Source organism: Mesoplodon densirostris, chromosome 16 (genome assembly GCF_025265405.1).
Source record: "Mesoplodon densirostris isolate mMesDen1 chromosome 16, mMesDen1 primary haplotype, whole genome shotgun sequence".
NCBI classification, from domain to species: domain Eukaryota; kingdom Metazoa; phylum Chordata; class Mammalia; order Artiodactyla; family Ziphiidae; genus Mesoplodon; species Mesoplodon densirostris.
Genome location: NC_082676.1, coordinates 60,718,991 through 60,740,307, shown reverse-complemented (window position 1 = coordinate 60,740,307; position 21,317 = coordinate 60,718,991). Strand labels below are relative to the sequence as shown.

General features: G+C 39.7%; 1 protein-coding gene across 2 annotated transcripts in view; it reads left to right on the top strand.

Moving 5' to 3' along the window:
• RBFOX1 (RNA binding fox-1 homolog 1) overlaps positions 1-21,317 on the top strand; it is a 381,057-nt gene that overhangs the window by 334,204 nt on the left and 25,536 nt on the right. For both annotated transcript variants that reach the window (XM_060079322.1, XM_060079321.1), the window contains exons 10-11: positions 1,032-1,071; positions 12,207-12,271. In XM_060079322.1, coding sequence (XP_059935305.1) covers positions 1,032-1,071; positions 12,207-12,271 — 105 coding nt within the window. The remainder of the gene's footprint in view (positions 1-1,031; positions 1,072-12,206; positions 12,272-21,317) is intronic.

Below are 21,317 nucleotides of genomic sequence, written 5' to 3'. Positions count from 1 at the left end.
TGGATATTTCACTCGAGGTAAACCAAAAAACTTCTGGAAAAGTCCAGGATCTTTTATTTACCCCGTCCTGTGAAGTCCCTTCTCTCTGAGATGACTAAATGGACAGGAATCAGAGAGCTGCTGTGAGGCCAGGCTTGTTCAATCGTTTTGTCGGAGTCTGCTTAGTCTGGTTATAATTTATGCGAATATACACACAGACATAGGCGTGTAACCACATATGACTCATGAGCCCACATACACACAGATGTGCACGCACATACTACTACACACATCATATGCACAATATCTACATTCATATACACATGCACTTATACACATGTACGTGGTATACACATGCACACATGTATGCATTTACATGTTCAAAGTAACACACATTCATATGCATATATACGCATGAAGCACACTCATATACAAAAGCACACATATATTCTTGCACACACATCTACACACCTGTTCACCCACCCGTATAACTAGAGATATTCTACATGCACCATAGAAGAGGGGCATATGGAATTACCAAATAGAATACTAGAGTGTGAAAGAATATAGAAGAAAATTTCTGAAATCGTTTGGATTGTGCAATGCCCCTGAGGTCAGCTGTAACCCGTATTGAAAATGTGACATCCATATGCCTGCTCTTATCCATCATATATTTTAAGCAGATGATTTTTTTTCCGGGGGCACCTCGATGGTTTGGCTGAATGCAAACCCTGATCCTCATATCTGCGTGGGTCACTTAAAATAAACGTGAATCCTCTTTGCATTTCTGCACCCCTCTGGAAAGGTTGGAAAGTCTGGTACCCAGCACGCCACCATGTCCTGATTCTGGGCCGACACCGAACCCCAGCCTAATTTTCTCAGTCTGATGGACTGCCGTCGTCTCCAACCTCCTTAACCAATCTGAAAACGATCCTCGGTTCCTGTGTTTCGGATCTTGTGACCAGACTAACTTCGCCAGTGCAGGGGTTGGTGTGTCTGCATGGGGAAATGCACTAATATGAATGTTTTTCTTTGTGTGTGCGCCCTTGCAGTGTTGTTTACCAGGATGGATTTTATGGTGCAGACATTTATGTAAGTATTCATTAACGTGCATGCCATCCTTGTTTCCTCCCGAGTCATTCTTTTTACAAGTTTGCTGCAAATTTCTCTACTGGGTGCCGCCCATTTCCTCTTCCTGTGAGAAAGAGTCCAAAAGGCTTGGAGGACTGAAGGCCTTCTGCTCATGATAGCCGTCGTGCTGTTGAGTGAGTGGAATGAACTCCCTGATTAACTTCAGAATAAATGCAAAACACCTTCCCAAAAAAGATGACATTTTTCCCATGTCAAATTAAAGACCCTCCTTCAAAAAGAAATCCTCTCTGAAGTTCTCAGTATGGTCTGTGTGTTTTCAATATAATATGTTGGATGACAACTGTAGTTACCAGCTGTAGAGGGTGAAAATATATTTTCATGGCTGATGTTCTGGATGTTTTCTTGTAAATATATTTAATTGTTGATCACTACAGCCCTAGAAAGATATTTCTTCCCCCAAACCCTGTTTCTCTCTCTCTCTCTCCCCCATTGATGATTTTAGCAAGAAATATCTCCTAACAAAATAGAGACCAACTTGAGCATTCAACTCTTATTTTTTTCAACTTTTTATTCCTTCCATTTCCCCAAAACAGTTACCTGATTTAGAATTATTTGTCCAATTTAGAATTGTTTGTTAAATGGTACCACTTTATTAAGCTTTTCACTTTTAGAGAAGAGGAGGATGTTTCTCATTATGGGGCCATAATTAAATTTACCTAACTTGATCTAGAGGGAGTTACTCACCCATGGTATGATATTAGCAGCACTGTTTTGAAAATGACTTGGAATAAACACAATTTAAAAGAAATGGGTGGGGTTGGGGGGTATTTTCTAAATCATATCATTATTTTTATTACGAGGGACCTCAAATAAATTCAGTGGAATCATATTTGTTGTTTTATAGATTAGATAACAAAGAAAAATGTAACCATATTTCTGATCAAATCGAGGCAATTTACTAGAAAATAGGAAAGACACTAGTTATTTAATTTCCTTCCCTTCGAATTTCAAATAATTACAATTTTGAAGCAGAGTATTAATCTCCATCAATGATGAACTTGGGTTTTATTATAATTGCATCAAGTACATTTATTATAATCTGTGGGTTAGGTTTTTTTCTTTTCCCCTTAATGAAATGAAAGAACAACCTACATGTTCTTTATTCACCCAAGGAACAACTTATTTCCTTCTTGTGTGTGTAGCTCCATCCACTCCTTTTCAAGTCCTCTTTTTCCAAACTTTGAATTTATACCATTTTAAATAGAGAAGCAGGCAGGGGCTAAACAGTCTGGACCTCCTCCAAATCCTCAGATAACCCATGAACCCAAACATCAGTCTATGCCCTTCCCCTAGGGTAGCCTCTGGATTGAGGATGCAAATGGAGGGATTTAGGACTTAGTTTAGGACATTTTTTTTTAATTTGGGAAATGGAGGAGAGTAGAGAAGGGATGGAGAAATTAGAAAAAAAGAAAATACACAGAAAGGAAAACTATCTTCATCAACACTCACCCAAGGGGGAAAAAATGTGGACATTACTAAGCCTAGCTAAAATCAAACACATTACAATTATTAGCTGCCATTTATTGAGTGTTCCCTTCTCTGTAAAATGACAATAATTTATTGAATTATTTGTAAAATGACAATGACTTATTGAATTATTACTTTGTGCTGTCCTATGGGTAGGTCAAATTGGTGTCTTTTCCTTGCCTCATAGATTTTTGTATAACAGGAAGTAGAAGCTTCCTGAAGGTACAGGCAGTAGGAGCTCACAAATAAGGAAAAAGAATGGGCGAGAGTAACGGATAGAGAACGTCTGCATTGGTTGAGACCAATGAAAATCTGCGAGAACAAGGCAAGTAGAGAGAGCAAAGGGACTCAGAAGAGAGCATCGAGACTAAGGTGGAAAGAGAAATTCCATTCAGGGAGAAAAGCTCCAAAAAGTCCCTTTGTGCTTTTGGCTCCTTTTGGGGTCTTTGCTTCCCACTGGGTGAGGTTTGGATGAACAGAGTTACGTCAATAACTTCAAGTCCTGAGTTTCCTAGTGTCAAGGCTTAGAAATCTGTCACTTTTGCCCTTATCAAGCCACCCTACTATCCTAAAACATTTATATATTTTTCCCATTGTTCATATTATGATGATAAGATTTTAAGGAGGCAGCTCCAAACAGGCAATTCGGTGATGGAAAAGCTAACTGAAATATGAAGTTTTAGCTTCATTTATGCAGCACATTTCTGTCCTCTTTCCAGGAAGGTAGCTTCTGGAATACTTTGCTCTGTGTCCGATGGCAGCTTTGGAATCTTGCTGCATGGATGGTGTATGTATGTGGGCAACAAACCAAGGGCTCATAGATGGCCTTAAGTTGATTTAAGGCAAGAAAGAATATGAATGTTTCCTGCACTCTGAAGCTTATGGTGCAGGATTCATCCTGGCCAGAAGTATATTATAATCTTGAATGTGCTATTTCAAGCTGCTACCCCTACCTCCTTTTAGATACTGGTATGTTCTGATGACTGGAAATGTCCCCCGTGCTCCATTTTTATTTAAAGAAATAATGATTTTTTTTCAAAAGAAATAATGATTAAAGAGGTTCATAAAAAGGCACGCCAGGTTCCATTTTATTTAAAGGAAGTTTGTGGCTTGCTCGTTTGATCTCATTAAAAATAGTGCACTAGCACAGGGAGATCAGCTCAGTGCTTTGTGACGACCCAGAGGGGTGGGATAGGGAGGGTGGGAGGGAGACGCAAGGGGGGGGTAGGGGATATATGTATATGTATAGCTGATTCACTTTGTTGTACAGCAGAAACTAACACAACATTATAAAGCAATTATACTCCAATAAAGGTGTTAAAAAAATAGTGCACAATAAATAGGTCTAAGGCCATCCTGAGAAGACCTGGGACATGTCTTAGACACATTGATCCCCTCTAATAGGTCTAAACCAGTTATTTCTTTTTCATTTTATTGGGCAGAGTAATAAGCTTCTGGCTTTGGTTACTTTTAAGGAAAGTAGGGGAGGCTGCTCTCCAAATCTTCCTGCCCCAATTATCGTCAGCCTTGACAGTGGGTCAGAGCAACCCAGCAACTATAACAGCGTGGGTACCAGAATGACCAACCTTTTGTACATACCCTGCTTTTGTACATACCCTGTACATACCCTGCTTTCTCCACTCCTTCTCCTCTTTGTCATCCAAGGTCCCCATCCCTCCCACCTGATGGTGGAGCCCTCTGGCATCTCCCAGTCCTGCCAAAGCACAGAGGATTTGAAAGACCCACAGGATCCCTGTAACTAGCAATCCCCCTTACCTAGAATTAGCTCCTCTTAAACTTTTCAGGGAAGAGAACATTGAAGTGAGAGAGAGAGTGATAATCATGGACACCCTGAAAGTGCTGGAGGCAGTGGATTTGTAAGAAGATGCTGTGAGCTAGAAGCTAAGGTTCAAAACCAGGGATGCTCCTTTGGGCTGAGGGCAAAGAAGAATCATCTTACTTGGGAGCCCAGCCCTGCAGGGGAAATGCTGCCTGTCATGCTCAGGCCCAGTGCAGATGGCCACACGTCAGAGGACACAAGGGGTTCCTGAGTCAACAAGGAGGGTCACAGAAGTCATTACCTGGGTCCCTTCTACCTGAGGACACACTGCATACACACACACACACACACACACACTTTTAGTATTTCGAAAGGTAGAAATTGAGCTTCCATCACTAGCCTATCAAACCTACAAATTCACTCATTGTTTAGTGGTACCCATTTCCATAAATTCTTTTGAATTAAAAAGTGGGTCATGGCACAACATTGTAAATCAACTATACGTCAATAAAAAAAAAGTGGGCCAAGTTAATGAAAAAAAATATATAAATAATAGGAGAGGCGATACATGGGTATGATCAACCATTTAAAAGTTGAAGGACCACGTCCCCAGGACCTACAAAGCAATCCATTAGATTTAGGGGTGAAGCTAGAGATCTCATAAGGCCGGCATCAATCAAGGAGCTGAAAATAAGGGTTGCTGAACTGAACTGAACCAAGACAAGTGTTTTCACCTGCTCAGGGAGATAGCAAAGAATATGGCATTTGATCAAAAGATAACTATTGAAAATGGAGAGAAGGAAATGATAATAGAGCTGTTAAAAAAGATCTGAGAAACTCTCAGTAGAAACAAGAGTAAGAGAGTAGAGTTCTGGGCACTGGAAAGAAGGGAAGAGAAGACAGGGGAGCAGGAGGGCAGAGAGAGCCAGAGAGTGGGAGGAAGAGTGTGAGAGAGAGAGAGAGATGACATACAGTAATGGTATCTTTTTTTTTTTTTTTTTTTAGGGCTGTGTTGGGTCTTCATTTCAGGCTTTCTCTAGTTGCGGCGAGTGGGGATTCTCTTCACTGTGGTGCGCGGGCTTCTCATTGTGGTGGCTTCTCTTGTTGCAGAGCACGGGCTCTAGGCGCCTGGGCTTCAGTAGTTGTGACATGCGGGCTCAGTAGTTGTGGCTCATGGGTTCAGTAATTGTGGCTTGTGGGTTCTAGAGCGCAGGCTCAGTAGTTGTGGCGCACGGGCTTAGTTGCTCCACGGCACGTGGGATCTTCCCGGACCAGGGCTCGAACCCATGTCCCCTGCATTGGCAGGTGGATTCTTAACCACCGTGCCACCAGGGAAGTCCCAATGATATAGACTATCAATGTTAACCTCGCTCCCTTTTATTAGAAAAGACCTAAGCTTTCTAACACTCAATGCTGCTGAGAGGCTCCCTAGTGCATATGTCTGGTTGAGATTCCAGTGCATTTCTGCATCATGCCTACATCCCGTTATAACAAGGTTCTGGGTGACACCATGACTTAAATACAATTATTTCTGCATTCATGTCACTCTGCTGTCCATGGATCTTAAAAAGGTGTCCTCATTTCACTGATTTTTGAGCTCAGGACAGAAGTGTCAGTAGCACTGAAAGGTGGGAAGAGAAAATTCTCCAGATAAAAACCCCACATGTTTATTCCAGAGATCCTGCTTTCAGAATCTGAGCCAGCTGGGGTTCAGCTTTAGGCTGGTCAGTAACGATGTGGGAGGCAATAACCCATCCAGAAGTTAAGCACGTCCTGTGTAAGAGACAAGACACTCAGCCGTTACATCACCTCATTCCCTCTGCACATGGTCCTATCAAGGAGCAATCTCATTACCCATTACCCATCACCTCCATTTTCTTTTTTTTCCCAGAGGAGGAATCTTTTTTCAGAAAAGAGATGAAATTATTTGTTCAGAAATCTTCACTGTCACTGGGGTTTGAGCCCATGTGATCTAATTGCCAAGTTCAACCCTTAAGCCCTGGGCCAACAGAATAACACTGTTGTCCCTATTGAGCAAACCTGAGAAATGCAGTGAAAGAAAGGAAAGGGGGAGGGTGAGAAGTGAGAGGATAATGGAGAGTGTATGGGGTGGACAAGCCACAGGGAATAATATCTGTACTTGAAACATTCAAATAAGCGAGAGAGAGAGAGAGAGAGAGAGAAAGAACTTTTACAGTTGTAGTTCCATAAACGTAGATTTTAACTTAAAAAGGGAGGCTAAGTAGAACTAAATTGGAAAGAAAAGCCAGACTATATAAAAAATATATATTACACACACACACATGTTTCTAGTCATATGTTAAAAGCAGCTTTGATAGCTTCATTGTGATTCATTGTTTCATGAAATGCAATTGTGTAGTGTTATTACATGAAATTAAATTTAAAAAATATAAAGGCGTTGATACAGTTATGGTTGCTACTGTGCTGTCATCCTAACTGCCTCAATCATTAGGCATCAAAGTTAAATCCTCAGGTGTTCCAGAGAATTCCAATCATGAGATAAAGAGATAAATGTGAGCGACTTAACGTGAACAATTGAAATATGCTGGTATCGGAAGAAGCCATGAAAATATCCTTTTTTCTTCTTTAAAAATAAACACAGGTTATAACACAAATACAGTGAGTGCGGTTTGATCCCCAGCCCCACCGTCTTGATACCCTCAGTTACAGAGATTTTGCATGGTCTTTCTTTTGGTTTGATGGGTCACTCTTAGGTCTTAGTGAAATAAGAGAAGCAAACTTGTAAATGAATTGCTCTGGAATTTCTGTCTGACTTATGCATTTTCTTTTATTTCATTTTTGCATTGAAAAACATTACATTTCTGTTTCCTTATAGAGTAGTGTATCAAGAGCCTGTGTATGGCAATAAATTGCTGCAGGTATGAAATCCCGGCTGGTGGAAAAACTCATCACTATTGATTGTGGGTTTGCTGTGAAATCCTACTAACAAGACAATTCTGGGGAGGGGAGATGGTCTCTAACATAGAAGGAGAGAAGACTTAACTGAATTTTCCAGTTTTGATGTGAATTCTTCTAGAAGAGAGATGCTAATCATGAAATGTTTCCCTCTTTGCTAGATTGTGTGTCAAAATGGAGGTCTGGCTTGGCTCTTCATTTCTTGGCTTAAAATGTATCTGGCTTCAATGAATGTAAACTCAGTGAAAATAATTCAAGGGTTTCATTGAACCAATTGTCTGAAAAAAAATTTTTAGTAGGTTCCTGGAGTCATCTGGGATGGTTAAACCAAAGAGCCTTTTATACATCCAGCATTGAGGGTCAGCATAGCTAACATAACTTTCCCTGGCTTCATTGTAGCTTCTTATAAATTTATTTCACAACTTTTGCCGTAGCTCTCAAACCTATTTCCCACTGCTGAAGCAACACCCAAATGAACGAACTTGTAGGAAGAAAACAGAAAAAATTCAACACATCCATCGAAGTGTAGCTGGCTAAATCTCCAAATTTGGTCTAAAACCAACATTAAAACTATCAAATAAAAGGAAAGAGGAATGTAAAACTAATGATCAGTGGGAGTTTTATTACATGGGTTTCCCTGTAACCTGCATCCTTGTTTTGGTTCAGTATTAAGTCAATTAAGAAGGTACTTTTTTTTTTCTGTGAGATTAATCAAGTTTTAATAAGAAATCTAATAGAAAAAATGGGTACTTGGACCTAGGAGAGGACCAAATAATTAAAATTCCTGACATCAACTTTTATTTTCACTTTCTAAGAAAACAGGACTTCCATTGCCATATTTCAAAAATAGCTGAACATACACAGATAAAAGAGTAATGATTTATATTTATGTTTTACATTTTTCAAATGTTCTTTAAATGTCATTATAGTGAATCAATTTTATGTATATTATTAATCCACCTGTTTTAGACAAAGTGAGATCCTTGGATATTCTCAGAAAGGAAAAGCCCTACCCAATCCCTGTGTCCCCACCAATGACAAAAATTTCACCTCGCCTCCTAAGCAATTCGCCATTTGGATATTTGAACATCTTTTTCCAAAAGTATGCTCTCAAGTTTAAACGTGTGATTTCCGTTGTCAAGCCACTTTGTGATGCAATGGAGAGCCACAGGGCTCATTAATAATGCTTTACAAAGTTCCACAAATGAGTATCCAGTTTCATTTCATTTCACTCAGCATCTGCCAAACCTGTTTGGTCATGAAACCTTGCCCTTCCCTGCCACTATGAATATCCCACCAAGCACAGCTTTGAAAATGGTTCATTGGAGCATCATTAAAGGTCCTTAATTGATAACTTCCCCCAGTGGACCTTCAGAAGTCTTGCTAACAAAGGAAGTGTTTCTGACCATGTGAGTCAGTATCTCCCATGGCCGCATCTGGTGGTGGCGGCCAGGTTGAGAGGGGAAATCCATAATGACATTTAAAATGTGTATGTTCTCTAAGTTCACACTTGTATTTTGCTGCCTAGCATGTGAAAGTGAGTACATTTTGTGAGTAGGGAGTGTAGACCATTTTGTGTTTGTCACCCCTTTTTTACCTTTGGTTTGGTGGTGGGAAAAATCTACTTGTCAAGGATGCATTTTTTTGTCCTAAGGTCTGGGAGGACCAGTTTCAATGTGAACATGGTTTGGTGACCGCAAATAGAAGTGAGTGCTTCTTTTTTCAGACATTACTCCAGAACCTTACAGAAGCTTTGGCTATGCTCAGCGAGCTGCAAAATATAGGGCGATAAAATTGATTAGAGTCGCCTGTTAGAACGGCTAATTAAAGCAATTTGTATTTTTTTGATCATTTTACAGTGTATGAACACATATACGGAGTTAATACACAACTCTGGTTTTCCCCTTAAATGGATTTCATACAGAAGAAAAATAGCGAACGAAGACAATGCAGTATATAGATGTGGTGACATTCAGCCATCCAGTCCTTTTCTTTTTCCAATTATTACATATTTCAGGGATCACTTAGGCCTGGATTGTCCAATACTGTAGCCACCAGCCCCATGTGGTTGGGTACATTTAAATTCAAATGAACTCAACTTAAATAAATCAAAAACTCCATTTGGTGTACCAGCTACATTTCAAGGGTTCAGTAGACATTTAGGACAAGCAGCTACCATACTGGACAGCAAAGATATAGAACATTTCTGATATCATCAGGTCTACTGGACAGCAAGAAGATCACTGACCGGGCCTCCCTGGTGGCGCAGTGGTTGGGAGTCCGCCTGCCGATGCAGGGGATACGGGTTCGTGCCCCGGTCTGGGAGGATCCCACGTGCCGCGGAGCGGCTGGGCCCGTGAGCCATGGCCGCTGGGCCTGCGCGTCCGGAGCCTGTGCTCCGCGACGGGAGGGGCCACAACGTTGAGAGGCCCACATACCGCAAAAAGGAAAAAAAAAAAAAAAAAAAAAAAAGAAGATCACTGACCAAGGTCAAAATCTCTCCACTGGTTCCACAGACTTTAGCAAACTATGACCTTGACTCATGAATCAGGAATACTCGTAAACACATTCTTAAATAACAAAGATAAGTGTCAGGACATTGACCACTTGTGCCTGTCTTGCATGGAAACACACATTTATTTTCTCTAAATGGCCAAGTCATTATGCAGACATACAGAGGATAGATATTTCCTGAAGCTTCATAGATAAGTCCCTCTGAAGGATCCCAGGTGTACACACATCCATTTTATATTCATGCAACAAGTATCAACCTAATAGTCAGTGAGGTTTGTTTTAGGTATATTCTATTTGCACTGCCACAGTTTTTCCCACTTATCAAACTTGCTACCTACTTCCATTGATGGAAAACATTGCAGAAGTTGGAGGAGTCCTACAGAGTTCAAAGAAGGTTTGCAAACAGGACGTGGCCAGAAATCTTTACTGGGACCAAATTCACAGTCACCAAGGCATGATTGATTGACATGGCACTTGATGCAAAAAACTTTGCAATAACTTTTCTTTTCCGTTCTGGAAGTGAAAGGAAAAAATAAAACACACACTCAAACTTTCTCCATTCAGAGCTTTCAGTTGGTTGCAGCTAAGGCCTCCTAGCAATCAGGAAGCCAATGCCAGCCCCTCCCTTCCTCATTAAGTTCAGGAACATACATACCTGCACACCTGTGTCTTTTATGGCTGCGTGATGAAAGCTGAAGAGATGGGCAAGCAGATGAAAAGAATGGCTCCAGAAATCTGGTGACCCCGATTTTCCCTCAGCCCATTGGTCTGTATTCCTCAGCGCATCGCTCTGTATCTGGAGCTTGGTGCTGGGTGTGACAACTGCTTTGGTTTTCCATCTCCTCAGCACATTTAATGAGTTTCTCCGTTCCTAATTAGAGAACATGGTGCTTGGAACACCAGGTGGTGTCTGGCTAAGACCTCTTTTTTTAACTTTCACATTGTTTTTCAAGGGAGACTTTTTTTTTTTTTTAATACTGGCTCCAAATTATTGGTGATTATCTGTCAGCATGTCTTGGAGGTATCCTCTCTAGCATGATCCAAAGAAGGAACTTGATTAAGGAGAAACTAGCTTTTTGGAATTGCTGTGTAAGTGATAGCAAATTTGCTCTGAAAGTCAGCTGTGATTGGCAAAGGGTAGAAATAAATGACAATAAACGACAGAACGTTTTGATAGATGCTTCTTGCAATTTTCTCATTCATCTGTTTTCTATTCTATACCTGGAGCCAAATATAATGAACTCCTTCCCCCAAAATCCTCCCATTAAATCCCCCCATTACACCAGTTATTTATGCTGTTAGATGCCCTCTGACATCGCAGTCTGTCCTGAATTGCCCCTTTACAGTGAGGGTGAGAACCCTTCTCCCAGAGGATTATGGGACTATGTATTCTAATTAGAACCTGAATGGTCCCTGTGTTATCGGTGGAGACTGGATCCTGCTTGTTAACTGTGCTGAAATCATTCGACAGTGGTTGATGTATCGCTGTGGTCTGCTGAGCAAGGAGCTCTGTTATTTTCACAGTTTGATAATCAATGCTCCACTGAACACAGTTCCTTTAGAATATGCCCATTTGTTTGTCCTCTGCTTAATTGAACAATTGCAATTACTGGTACATACAACTAAATGTTAATTATTTTTCCCAGATTTTTTCTCTCCTAATGATTTTATTTACAAATTGGAAGACTTTATATTTTCCACACCAAACAAATTCTCCATCTGAACGAGTGTGATATCTTTAGCTGAAAAGACAGAATTTTTAAGAGCTCACCGTTCCTTTTTTTAATCATTACGTGACATTTAGAAAGCTGGAGACAGTCTTCTTTAACTGCTTTAGTGGTTGAACAACTACACGTGCAAGAGATGCCTAATACACTCTCAATCAAAGGGTTATCTTATTTTTTTAAAAATAAATATCAAAGTAAGACAGCAGGGCATTAGCTTGACCAATATTGGATTTTTAAGGAAGTAATCAAAGATTGAATAAAATGTAAGTTAATAGCTGATAAGTAAAGGTAAAGCATACTCATTTTGGAAAATCTGGAAAGTTCAGCAAAGCATAAAGAGCATTTAAATAATTCCCCATAATCCTCCCCACCCCCAATCAATTACCATTAATTAACATGTAGGTACATCTCTTTCAAAGGGTCTCTGGGTTGTCCCTTTGGGATATGCTTAAAACTGCTAACCTTTAACATCCAGCTGGGGTTGGTTGTCCACCCCCCATCTTTCTGGCGTGTTTTCATACTAAGCTTTCATTAACCTCCACTTTAGTTTGTTAGAGGTGGGTAACCACTGTTCTGATGTGGTCTCACAATCGGGCGCCCTGAGTTGGCTTCCTCTGCGTTCCTAAGTCCGCTTTCTCCTTGTGTTTTAGGGTGGTTACGCTGCATATCGCTACGCCCAGCCCACCCCTGCCACTGCTGCCGCCTACAGTGACAGGTAAGGGCCTTCCTTCTCATGCTTGACATTTACCTGGAAATTAACTTAACTCGTGGGAGACGAGGTTCTCGTCTGGTCTTGGTGCAAATGCATGACTGCTGGGGAGGCAGCACCCCAAAAGTTAGGTCTCATGGTGAAGGTCAACAGGGGGCCACATAGAGAGAGGATGCACAATGACGCCTAGCTCATTCTAGACACTCGCCCTCTCTGCTGAGACACAAAGAGAGTGATACATTTTGTCCGTGCATAGTTGTTTTCCAGATCTCAATTCCTGTGACAGCACACCTTGCATGCACAAAGTATACTCCCTGTACCAACTTTCTCATGGTCTTCTCTGTAAGACCCTCGTTTCATCTAACTCATAGGACAAAAACCAGGAGATGATCCTGCAGGTTTACCTCGATTTTCAGCACCCCGTTTCCCTTTTTTTTTTTACATCTTTGTACATCTAGGAAAGCATTCCCCTTATTGCATTTTTTTAATCCAAACCAAAGGAATGGGGGAGGTGTATCTGGCATTCATAAGGAGAGTCGTTCTTTTTGGCAACACCCAATGACTGTTCCTACGAACAGAAGCCAACATTTATTTGTAATGCACACCACATGTTAAGACTGGCAGCAGAAGGGTTTAAGAAATGCAGAAGTCAGAATTGGATGGCGGGGGTGAAGGCTGGGGGATGGAGGAGCTCTATTACGTGTTACCCAGGCTTAACAGATGACTCGGTTTCTGAAATGGCAAGCCACAGCTATTTTTGTATAAGTGCTTTGAAAAAAAAAAGTGTGCGTTTCCATATTGAATGCAAATCGTTGGCTCTGTTTTCTGAGGACATAAATGTGAATGTTCAGATGCTCTGCATGCACAAATGTCATGGAGGGTGCTTATTTTGGGTAATGACTCCTTTAATTTAAAAATATGTTTCATGAATAAAACAGTAATGGTACCAATTTGCATGTGTGGCTGAGGCATGCTGGGTCCGACAGGTAAGCAGGCGATGTCTTGGACTCGAGAATGGGGAGTGTCGGCAGACACTGGTTCTCCTCCCTGGCCTCTCGTGACTCAGTCCTTATCTTGGTTTGCTGTGGTATGCTTTCTCTGCAGTTCCATTCCATTTCTCACAAGATGTGTCGTTAGCTCATTGTAACTACAGACTTCTTCTGAGGTATACTAAATCAAAAGAAATTCCTGAACCCAAAAAACCTCACTTTGAAAACCCCCTGCCTAAACTTGTAATAAAATGGCTCTTTGACAAGATAGAATTGAGATTTGTTGTCTGAATGTATGCAGGTATTATTCCTGTTTTCTTATGAACAGCCATCACGAGCTCTCAAGGCTGGAGGGAGCTTCCAGAGGAACCCAAACTATTGTCAATGTGCAGTTCTAATTACCTAAATTATCCAGTTACCCAATCATCAGTTGCCAGGATGCAAAATATGTTTTATAGAAGTTGCTGTCTTCAATACACTTTGACACTAGATTAGGGAAATTGAGAGGGTCAAAAAAGCTAATAAAAATGATGACAATCTTGAAATCCTCAACATCATTCTACAAATGAAAAGACTTAATGCTATTAAATTCTGCACACTGAAGATTCACAAAGTATCAATTGTAATGTGGTTCATCTACAACCCTTAATTATTTTTATGAAAATATCTCTAGATGCTAAATTCTCCAACACCCACTTTGTATATAATTATAATCATAGTAACTTTAGCCTGCTGCATAATTATAAGAACCTTAAACAGATTTATGTCTTTGGATTTTTTATCTTGCTTCTCAGTATAAGTGCATCTATCCCCAAGCTGAAAAAAAGGTTAATTACAAAGATATAATTTAAATTGCTTTCTTTAATAAAACCAATCTAGACATTTGGAAAATAAAAAACAATGTTTAATACTATTCTTAGATAGAATTACTTGAGAATCTGGCCATCTCTATTTGCATTCATCTTAAAAATTAAGTTAAAATGTTGCTGCATTTGGGGGCACCATGTATGCAAATGTATTTATGAAATCTGTTGTTTTAATATTATTAAGATTTCTCACTGGCAACATGTCCTACTGAAAAATTGCCCTCATTCTTGGTTTGGTAATTCTTGACTAACTCTGCACTTCCCACTTTGGTGTAATAGTTTCAGTTGAAGAAACCAACTAAATATACTCTTGGCCTCTTGCTGTTCATTAAAGAAATGTGCGCATTAGGTCTTTTTAGTTGCTGAGGCAATTGATTGCTAGCCCTATTTCACTTTATTATAAGCAAGACACTTGCCACGTATGGAAATATTGCATTGAGGGAAATGCAGTAATAGGTAAATTACCAGAAAACAGTCTTTAAAGTGATGTTTCTGGCTTGATTTTTAAAGTGTATTTATGAAATGGTGGTACTTCCTTTTATTTTTAGTAAGCAGGTAAAGAGAAGGAAGACCCTTTTAGAGAAGACACATATTTGGGGGAAAATGTGAAATGATCAGAATAGCTTTCGAATCTAGATTAAGATGCCAGTTATCTAGAATTATCTCAGGGCAGCTGTGTAATCATTTCTTTTTACTCAATCACAGTGTAATATCAGTAGGGAAAGACCCTTAGTTCCTACTTTCTAGAAGAAAGGCAGGATGACAAAGAGAAACGCTTCATAACCCAAAGAAACTCCTTCAAAATAGGAAGTAAAATCAGCAGGAATAGAGCATGTTTGGGTCACGCTCACTGGCTGTCAACTTGATCAAAAGAGAAACTGCAACAAACTTTCTCTCTAATCATGAGATTCACTCTTCAGACATCTTGAAAGCGAAAGAAGTTTGATGTCCCCAGTCGGTAGAATTTTACCTTTTATCAGCACAAATTAAGCCCTCATCAAATTAAAGATTCAGGGGCCTTTGGAAAATCTTGAACTCCAGTAACCTCAGGACTGGCCACCTTGCAACTCCCCACCCAACATCTTCTTGGTTAAATGATCACATGCTGATTATCTCGGAGTACCCTGAGAGTTTCTGAATGCTGACCTCCAGAATGAAGACCATCTGGTGTGGGCAGAGATTTCCCCCAAAGAAAAAGACCTGACTGGACTAGGTAATTTTATAGTCTTATTGATGAGTTGAATGACAATAGGCAAACATCTTTCCTTGGCACTTAGGAAACATTTGGTAAGCCTTTGACCTCACCTCAAATCTTTACTTCTAATCTCACTTTGATTTGTGGAAAGCCAACTGTCTGAACTCTCAAGGGAGATGGTTTTCTGAGCTTGAACCAACCAAAGCATGGCAGTGGGGCCGATGGTCATCTGGTCATTGCATGCCACTTGGTGTTGCTGATGTGTTCGTGGTATGTTCTGGATTTGACAGGTCCATCATCACAGTAGCTCAATGAATGGCTTGCTTGAATTAAGCCTGGGGACAGGCTTCTCTTTATTGATTGGCTTCCGGTTTCTTTGTGTCCACGACTTGGTCCTTGTTGCATCTTTGAGCAGCCAGACTGGGAGGCGGGGGTGGTGGCGGGGGGAGATTTCCTTTTCCATGAATTATGCTACAGATATTTGGGTAAATATGTCTGATGTGTATACACTGCTTTGATGAAAATGTTACTGCGCCAAAAAGGCAGACATTTGTCATGCTTGTCCTGCTTGCTAAACATTCTAACATCCCCTAACAACCAGTGCATGGAAACGGCCCTCCACATTAGGGCAGAAGGGAACTCAATTCAGACCAGCTAGAGAAGAAGGTAATAAAGTGGTTCACTCCAAGATTTCACGACGATCCAGTTGCCCTGATAGTTACCCTGGGCCACTGTTTTCATGTAAGACATACATTTCCGTAATGATCCCTGAAAGTTAGCAGCTTCTGACATACAGTAGTAGTCCTGGCCATACAGGTGCCCCTAGACTGAGCTAAAGAGACAGCAAGCAACAGGCTTCTGTTTGTTTGTTTTATTTTCTACCCTTTTTTGTTTGTTTTTTGAGACCTTTACCTTTCATCAACAATGTTAGACTGTACCATATGAAATTGCTACCTTTGTGTGCCCCACATGATGTAATACTGGCAATTTCATATAGCTCAGCTTAATGGAAACCCAATTAAAATGCCATAATATCAATTATCTTGCTCTCTGCACTTGAAATATATATATGTATGGTCAAACATATATATGTGTGTGTGTTGTGTATATATATTATTCATATACGTATGTGAAAAATATGTGTATACACAACACATACACATACACACTTCTGCCTTAGGACCTCATGGAGGACTCATAACAGTATCTAGGTAAATCTTAATTCAAGGAGGTCAGGACTTGTCAAGTTCAGCCGGTCACAAGCCCCATGCTAGAACATCTTTTAAATGCGATACTCACAAGCTATGAATAAAAGGTTCTATCTCAGAGAGAAATAGATTAGTAGTTCTTTCTTAAAACTCAATAGGAATAAATAGTCATGTATTTGGGATCATGGAGAGGTTGATCTGTAGATCAACTATTTAAAATTATATGGGTGGTAGTGATGGATGGATACATACATGCATAGATGGGTGGATGGATAGGTGGATGGATGGATGGGTAGAAAGGTAGATAGATGATAGATAAATAGATACATAGGTGGTTAGGTGGATGAATGGAAAGAAAGGGAGAAGAGAGAAAAAGGAAGGAAAGGAGGGAAGGAGGACGGGAGGGAGGGAGGGAGGGAGGAAGAATGGAAGAAAAGGAAAAGAGAGAGAAAGTGAGTGAGCAAAAGAGAGAGAGAGAAAGAGGAAAGAAGGAAGGAAAGAAAGAAAGAAGGAAGTATGGACAGATAGGAAAAAAACTATCTCTATGCTCTTATAATATTTCATCATAAGCTAATCTACAGGACGTAGAACTAAATCCTTACATACAACCTTAGTTTGATCTAAACTGAAAAACTAAAGGGGTTTGAGTTGATTTCCATTTATGTGGGTACTCTCTCTACTTTAGGACTTTTGACCTCCTGGATTTAGATTAAATAATAGAGAAATGCCGTCATTAAAATAAGGCTAATAATTGCATTTAAAATGATACAGCATTTTATATGGAGTCCTTACCCAATCATATAGACTAAAAGTTAAGGGGTTGCCAGCCTGTAAAGCATATGAGCCCCCTGAATGGAAAATTTAATTTACCATTTAAGGGTTTTTTTGGTAGAAAGGTTAATTTTTAAAACCCTGTTATACTTTAGGGGCTTAACAATTTTACTTTTTCTTGCTGTGGAGTAGAATATAGAAAGCTTCATCTATGGATAATGTGGATCCCTTAATGAGGGTAGACATGCAAAGCAGAGAAAGGTGGGAAGTTTCATTGTTTTCCCCATTCCTCTTATGTGAACCAGGTTAGATAAAGGTTGAAACTGTTTCTGATTGAAAAACTGTCACAAGCCCCTGCATCCATCCTTTGTAGATGTGTGTAAGGGGGGATTTCAAGATCTTATCCTGGTGCTTTGTGTGAAGTACTAGCTCCCTTGGCCAGCTCAAGACCTGATGACATTTACTGGTTTACCAGGATAGGAGAAGAACACAGACAATGTAATATGGCCGTCAACTCCCTTGTCTGGGGAATGGCCAGGCTTTACCCATGCTTCTTTCGCATATGCTGTGAAAAATAGCTTTTCTTGTATGAAATGATGACAACAGCTTTGCTTTCTTCTTTTTTTATCCAGTTTTGTTTTTAATGTTCTTCCTTGGCAAAGTAAAAGTTGGCAACTCTATGATAGACTCCTTATTATATTTTATTTACATTTTCAATCTTTTTTTGAGAAATCCATGGGTGAAAAAATAGAGTGAGAGCATTCTAAAACTTGGTGATGCCAAGAATAGTATTCTCAGATGAACGAGAAACTGAAGGCTTAGTTCATGAGGGGATAGATCTGCAGTTAAGACAAGGATTCAGGGTCAGAAGGAAGCTATTTTGGACTCACATTCTAACCTATTGAGTTAAAACATGGCAGCAATAGTTACTCCGCTATCTTTTATTGATAGTGCCCTGTTGAAGTTGTTCTTGATTTTAGCTTTTAATCTTTTCCACTGTTTTCACTCATCCTGATGAGCTCTTCTGGGTTCTGCAATTAAGGAAAGAAAATGATGCTCTGTGAACTCATAATAGAAATGAGTCACTAATGCCTTTATTTATATCCTTCTGTGCCCCAGTGCCCAGAAAAGCACACCCAGTTTTTAAAATTAGAACACCAGGTTGAAATATATATTCATACATAGTATTGTATATAATATTTTCTTGTTTTTATTTATATTCTTATTCTTCTTTTTGGTTTAAAGTTTACTTTCTTAACAGTTTTTTTTTTTTTTTTTTTTTTTTTGGTGATTCAGCATCCCCTCAGGAAGAGAAAGGGAAGCTAATTATTCTAGACAGCTTCAGGGTAACAAGAAAGAAACAGGGATTGCCTGTGAGTTTCCTGTTACAAGGCACACATACTACATGAAAATAAATTTCTTCAATAAAACTTGCCATATATATGAGAATGCTCCTGTGAAAATGTTCCTTAGGTGGAAATAGAGGACGTCAGTACTTGCACTATTTCTTAAGAAGTTTAATACAGTAACTGAGCAAACTTTGATTCAAATCATCTCTCTGTGATAACGATAACAGTAATTATGATAATAGCAATAATAACAATGGCTGTGTATGGAGTCCTTACTATGTGATAGCACTAAGTATTCTAAGTGCTTTACAAAGATAGTCACTGAACTGTCACACTAAGTATTAAATTGACCGCCATGGTACAGATGGGGAAGACGAGCTTGGGGAAGGGTGAAGTAGATGTTCAGCTCAACTTGAGAGCTAATGTCTATGCCCTTAATCCCCAGGCTCTATTGCATCTTAGTGGAGCAACCTTGAGAAGTCGTTTCTTTGCCCTCCATCACCTCATCTGTGGTGGGTATATTGATTCCACCTCACAGAGTGGTTTGGAAGTTTTGAGACACTGCCTATGAAATATTCAGTGCATCAAGGGCAGTACATAAAATATTCTTGTTTTAATTTTCATGTTTATATTTTCATAGTCATAAATTCCAGTTTTACATATTTTGTTTCATATTCCCACAACATAGTCCATTAAGAGCTTTAAATCTGGGTAGCAACAGTGAGCTTGGAGGAAACCAAAAATATCTAGGTTATTTCAGTTTCACCTGAATCTCTATAATCCAGGGGTTTGAATCTGTTGTTTCTTTAACTGATTCCAGAGTCAAGCAAAGTTTAGGGAGGATAATGACCAAATATACTCAACTGATTAAGATGTAGACAAAACTTTTAAAATATAGTAGGTAGGATTATATGCAACTCTAATCCTTTTTAATCCACTGAGTTCCAAGAATAATTTATGTTTGCTTTGTTTTGCATTTTTTAACAGAAAAACACGCTTTTTTTTTTTTTGGCTACGTAAGCCCCCCCGCAATTGATCAGTCCTCCAAAGTTTAGATTTTGATATGTCAGGTTTTCTTAAAGTGAGCAGTCTTAGATGATGTTTCCTGCCACTTTTTAAAATCTTTTCACCACGTAGATTTCTGTTTTGAAGTTATTTTTTAGGTAGTGTCTCTAGTGTGGCAGGTACTATATAAAACATTGGAACAAATGACCTGATCAGGTAAGCAGTATAGTTAGGGCACCCATATAATGATCATTTAAAATGGATCATTTTAAATGGGACATTGAAATGATCGTTTAAAATGGGATGACATAACAGAAGGGATGCACTGGTAATAATGACTCCAGGACAGCAGGCTTCAACTAGGACTTTCGTAAAACAAGAAGAACATGTGTGGTCATCCTAAGTAGAACCACCAGTGTGTGGATAGGAGAAGCAGGTCCAGGCAGGGTGATGTACACTCTGGGAAATCCCACTATTGGGCTTCAAGCCCAATGTCTGTCGGTCCAGGTCCTGGACTGTTTCTACCTCCTTATGTTATTGTTACAAAGTCAGGGCAAAGGCATGTTTGCAGCTTCACATAGTCATACCTAAGACACAACTTGATAACTTAATGATTAAAAAGAGAATGGAATTTCATGCTCTTATTTATTTATTTTTCCCTATGGATCAATAGTTCTGACTGAACATTCACCAAACAAATTACAATGACTAGATAATTATATTTTCTGCCAACCTGCTCTGCAGGTTGATGCTGACTCCATTTGATAACGATTGAGATGGCTCAGAGATAGTGAAGGAGGGAATGTAGAGCTCTTGCTGGTAGCATCAGTATGATTTGGGGAACTTGTGTTTATGGACACAAAGCTCTCAGTGATGAAAAGTAATATGGCTGTTACTGATCAGTGTGTTTCCTGAGTTTCTCTTCTTTTTAATTTACAGACAGGCACACACACACACGTGCACACATTAAATGAAAAAGTGCTCAAGTTTTTGTTTCAAGAACTATTTGCCTTTGGTCCATAATCTTAACGGCTTCTTAACAACTGTTAGGCACTGCCAGATGAATATATAATTTAATTGGAGCAGTTAAAAAAAGAAGCAAGCCTGTGATAGTCAACAGACTGGACCAAGAAGGAGTTGGGGAGATATTAGAGGCAATGCCAAGCCCAGTAGACCATAGCTGTCACAGCCATTTGGGTAGACACGTTTGCCAGCGGCAAGACAAGATATAACAACTCCTTCGGTCATATCATGGCCTAATTACATACTTTGGGGGTTGCAGATCATTGACTTGATAGGCCACGAAAAAGCAAATAAAACCTATCTTTTCAGTAGTGCCATCAGGGTCCTTCAGCTGTGAAAGGTTTAGAAGCAGGTGAGAAAGCCCAGAGCTTTCTAGAGGCTGGTCAGAAACCTCTGATGAGGACCTGTACACAGAAGCCTCTGGATGAGCCATTTCTGTTGCAAATAAAGAACTTTCCTCATAGAAGACGGTATTCCAGTCAAGTAGAAGGGAATATACACACAGTAGATAGACTCTGAACTGATGAAGCATTAGTGAATGTGACAAAAATTAAACCTGCTCCACTTTACCTTTTATTTTTTTGATCACTATCAGATATGCTAGAAAATCTATCTTTGGGGGTAAGAGGGAACTTTTCACTTAAAA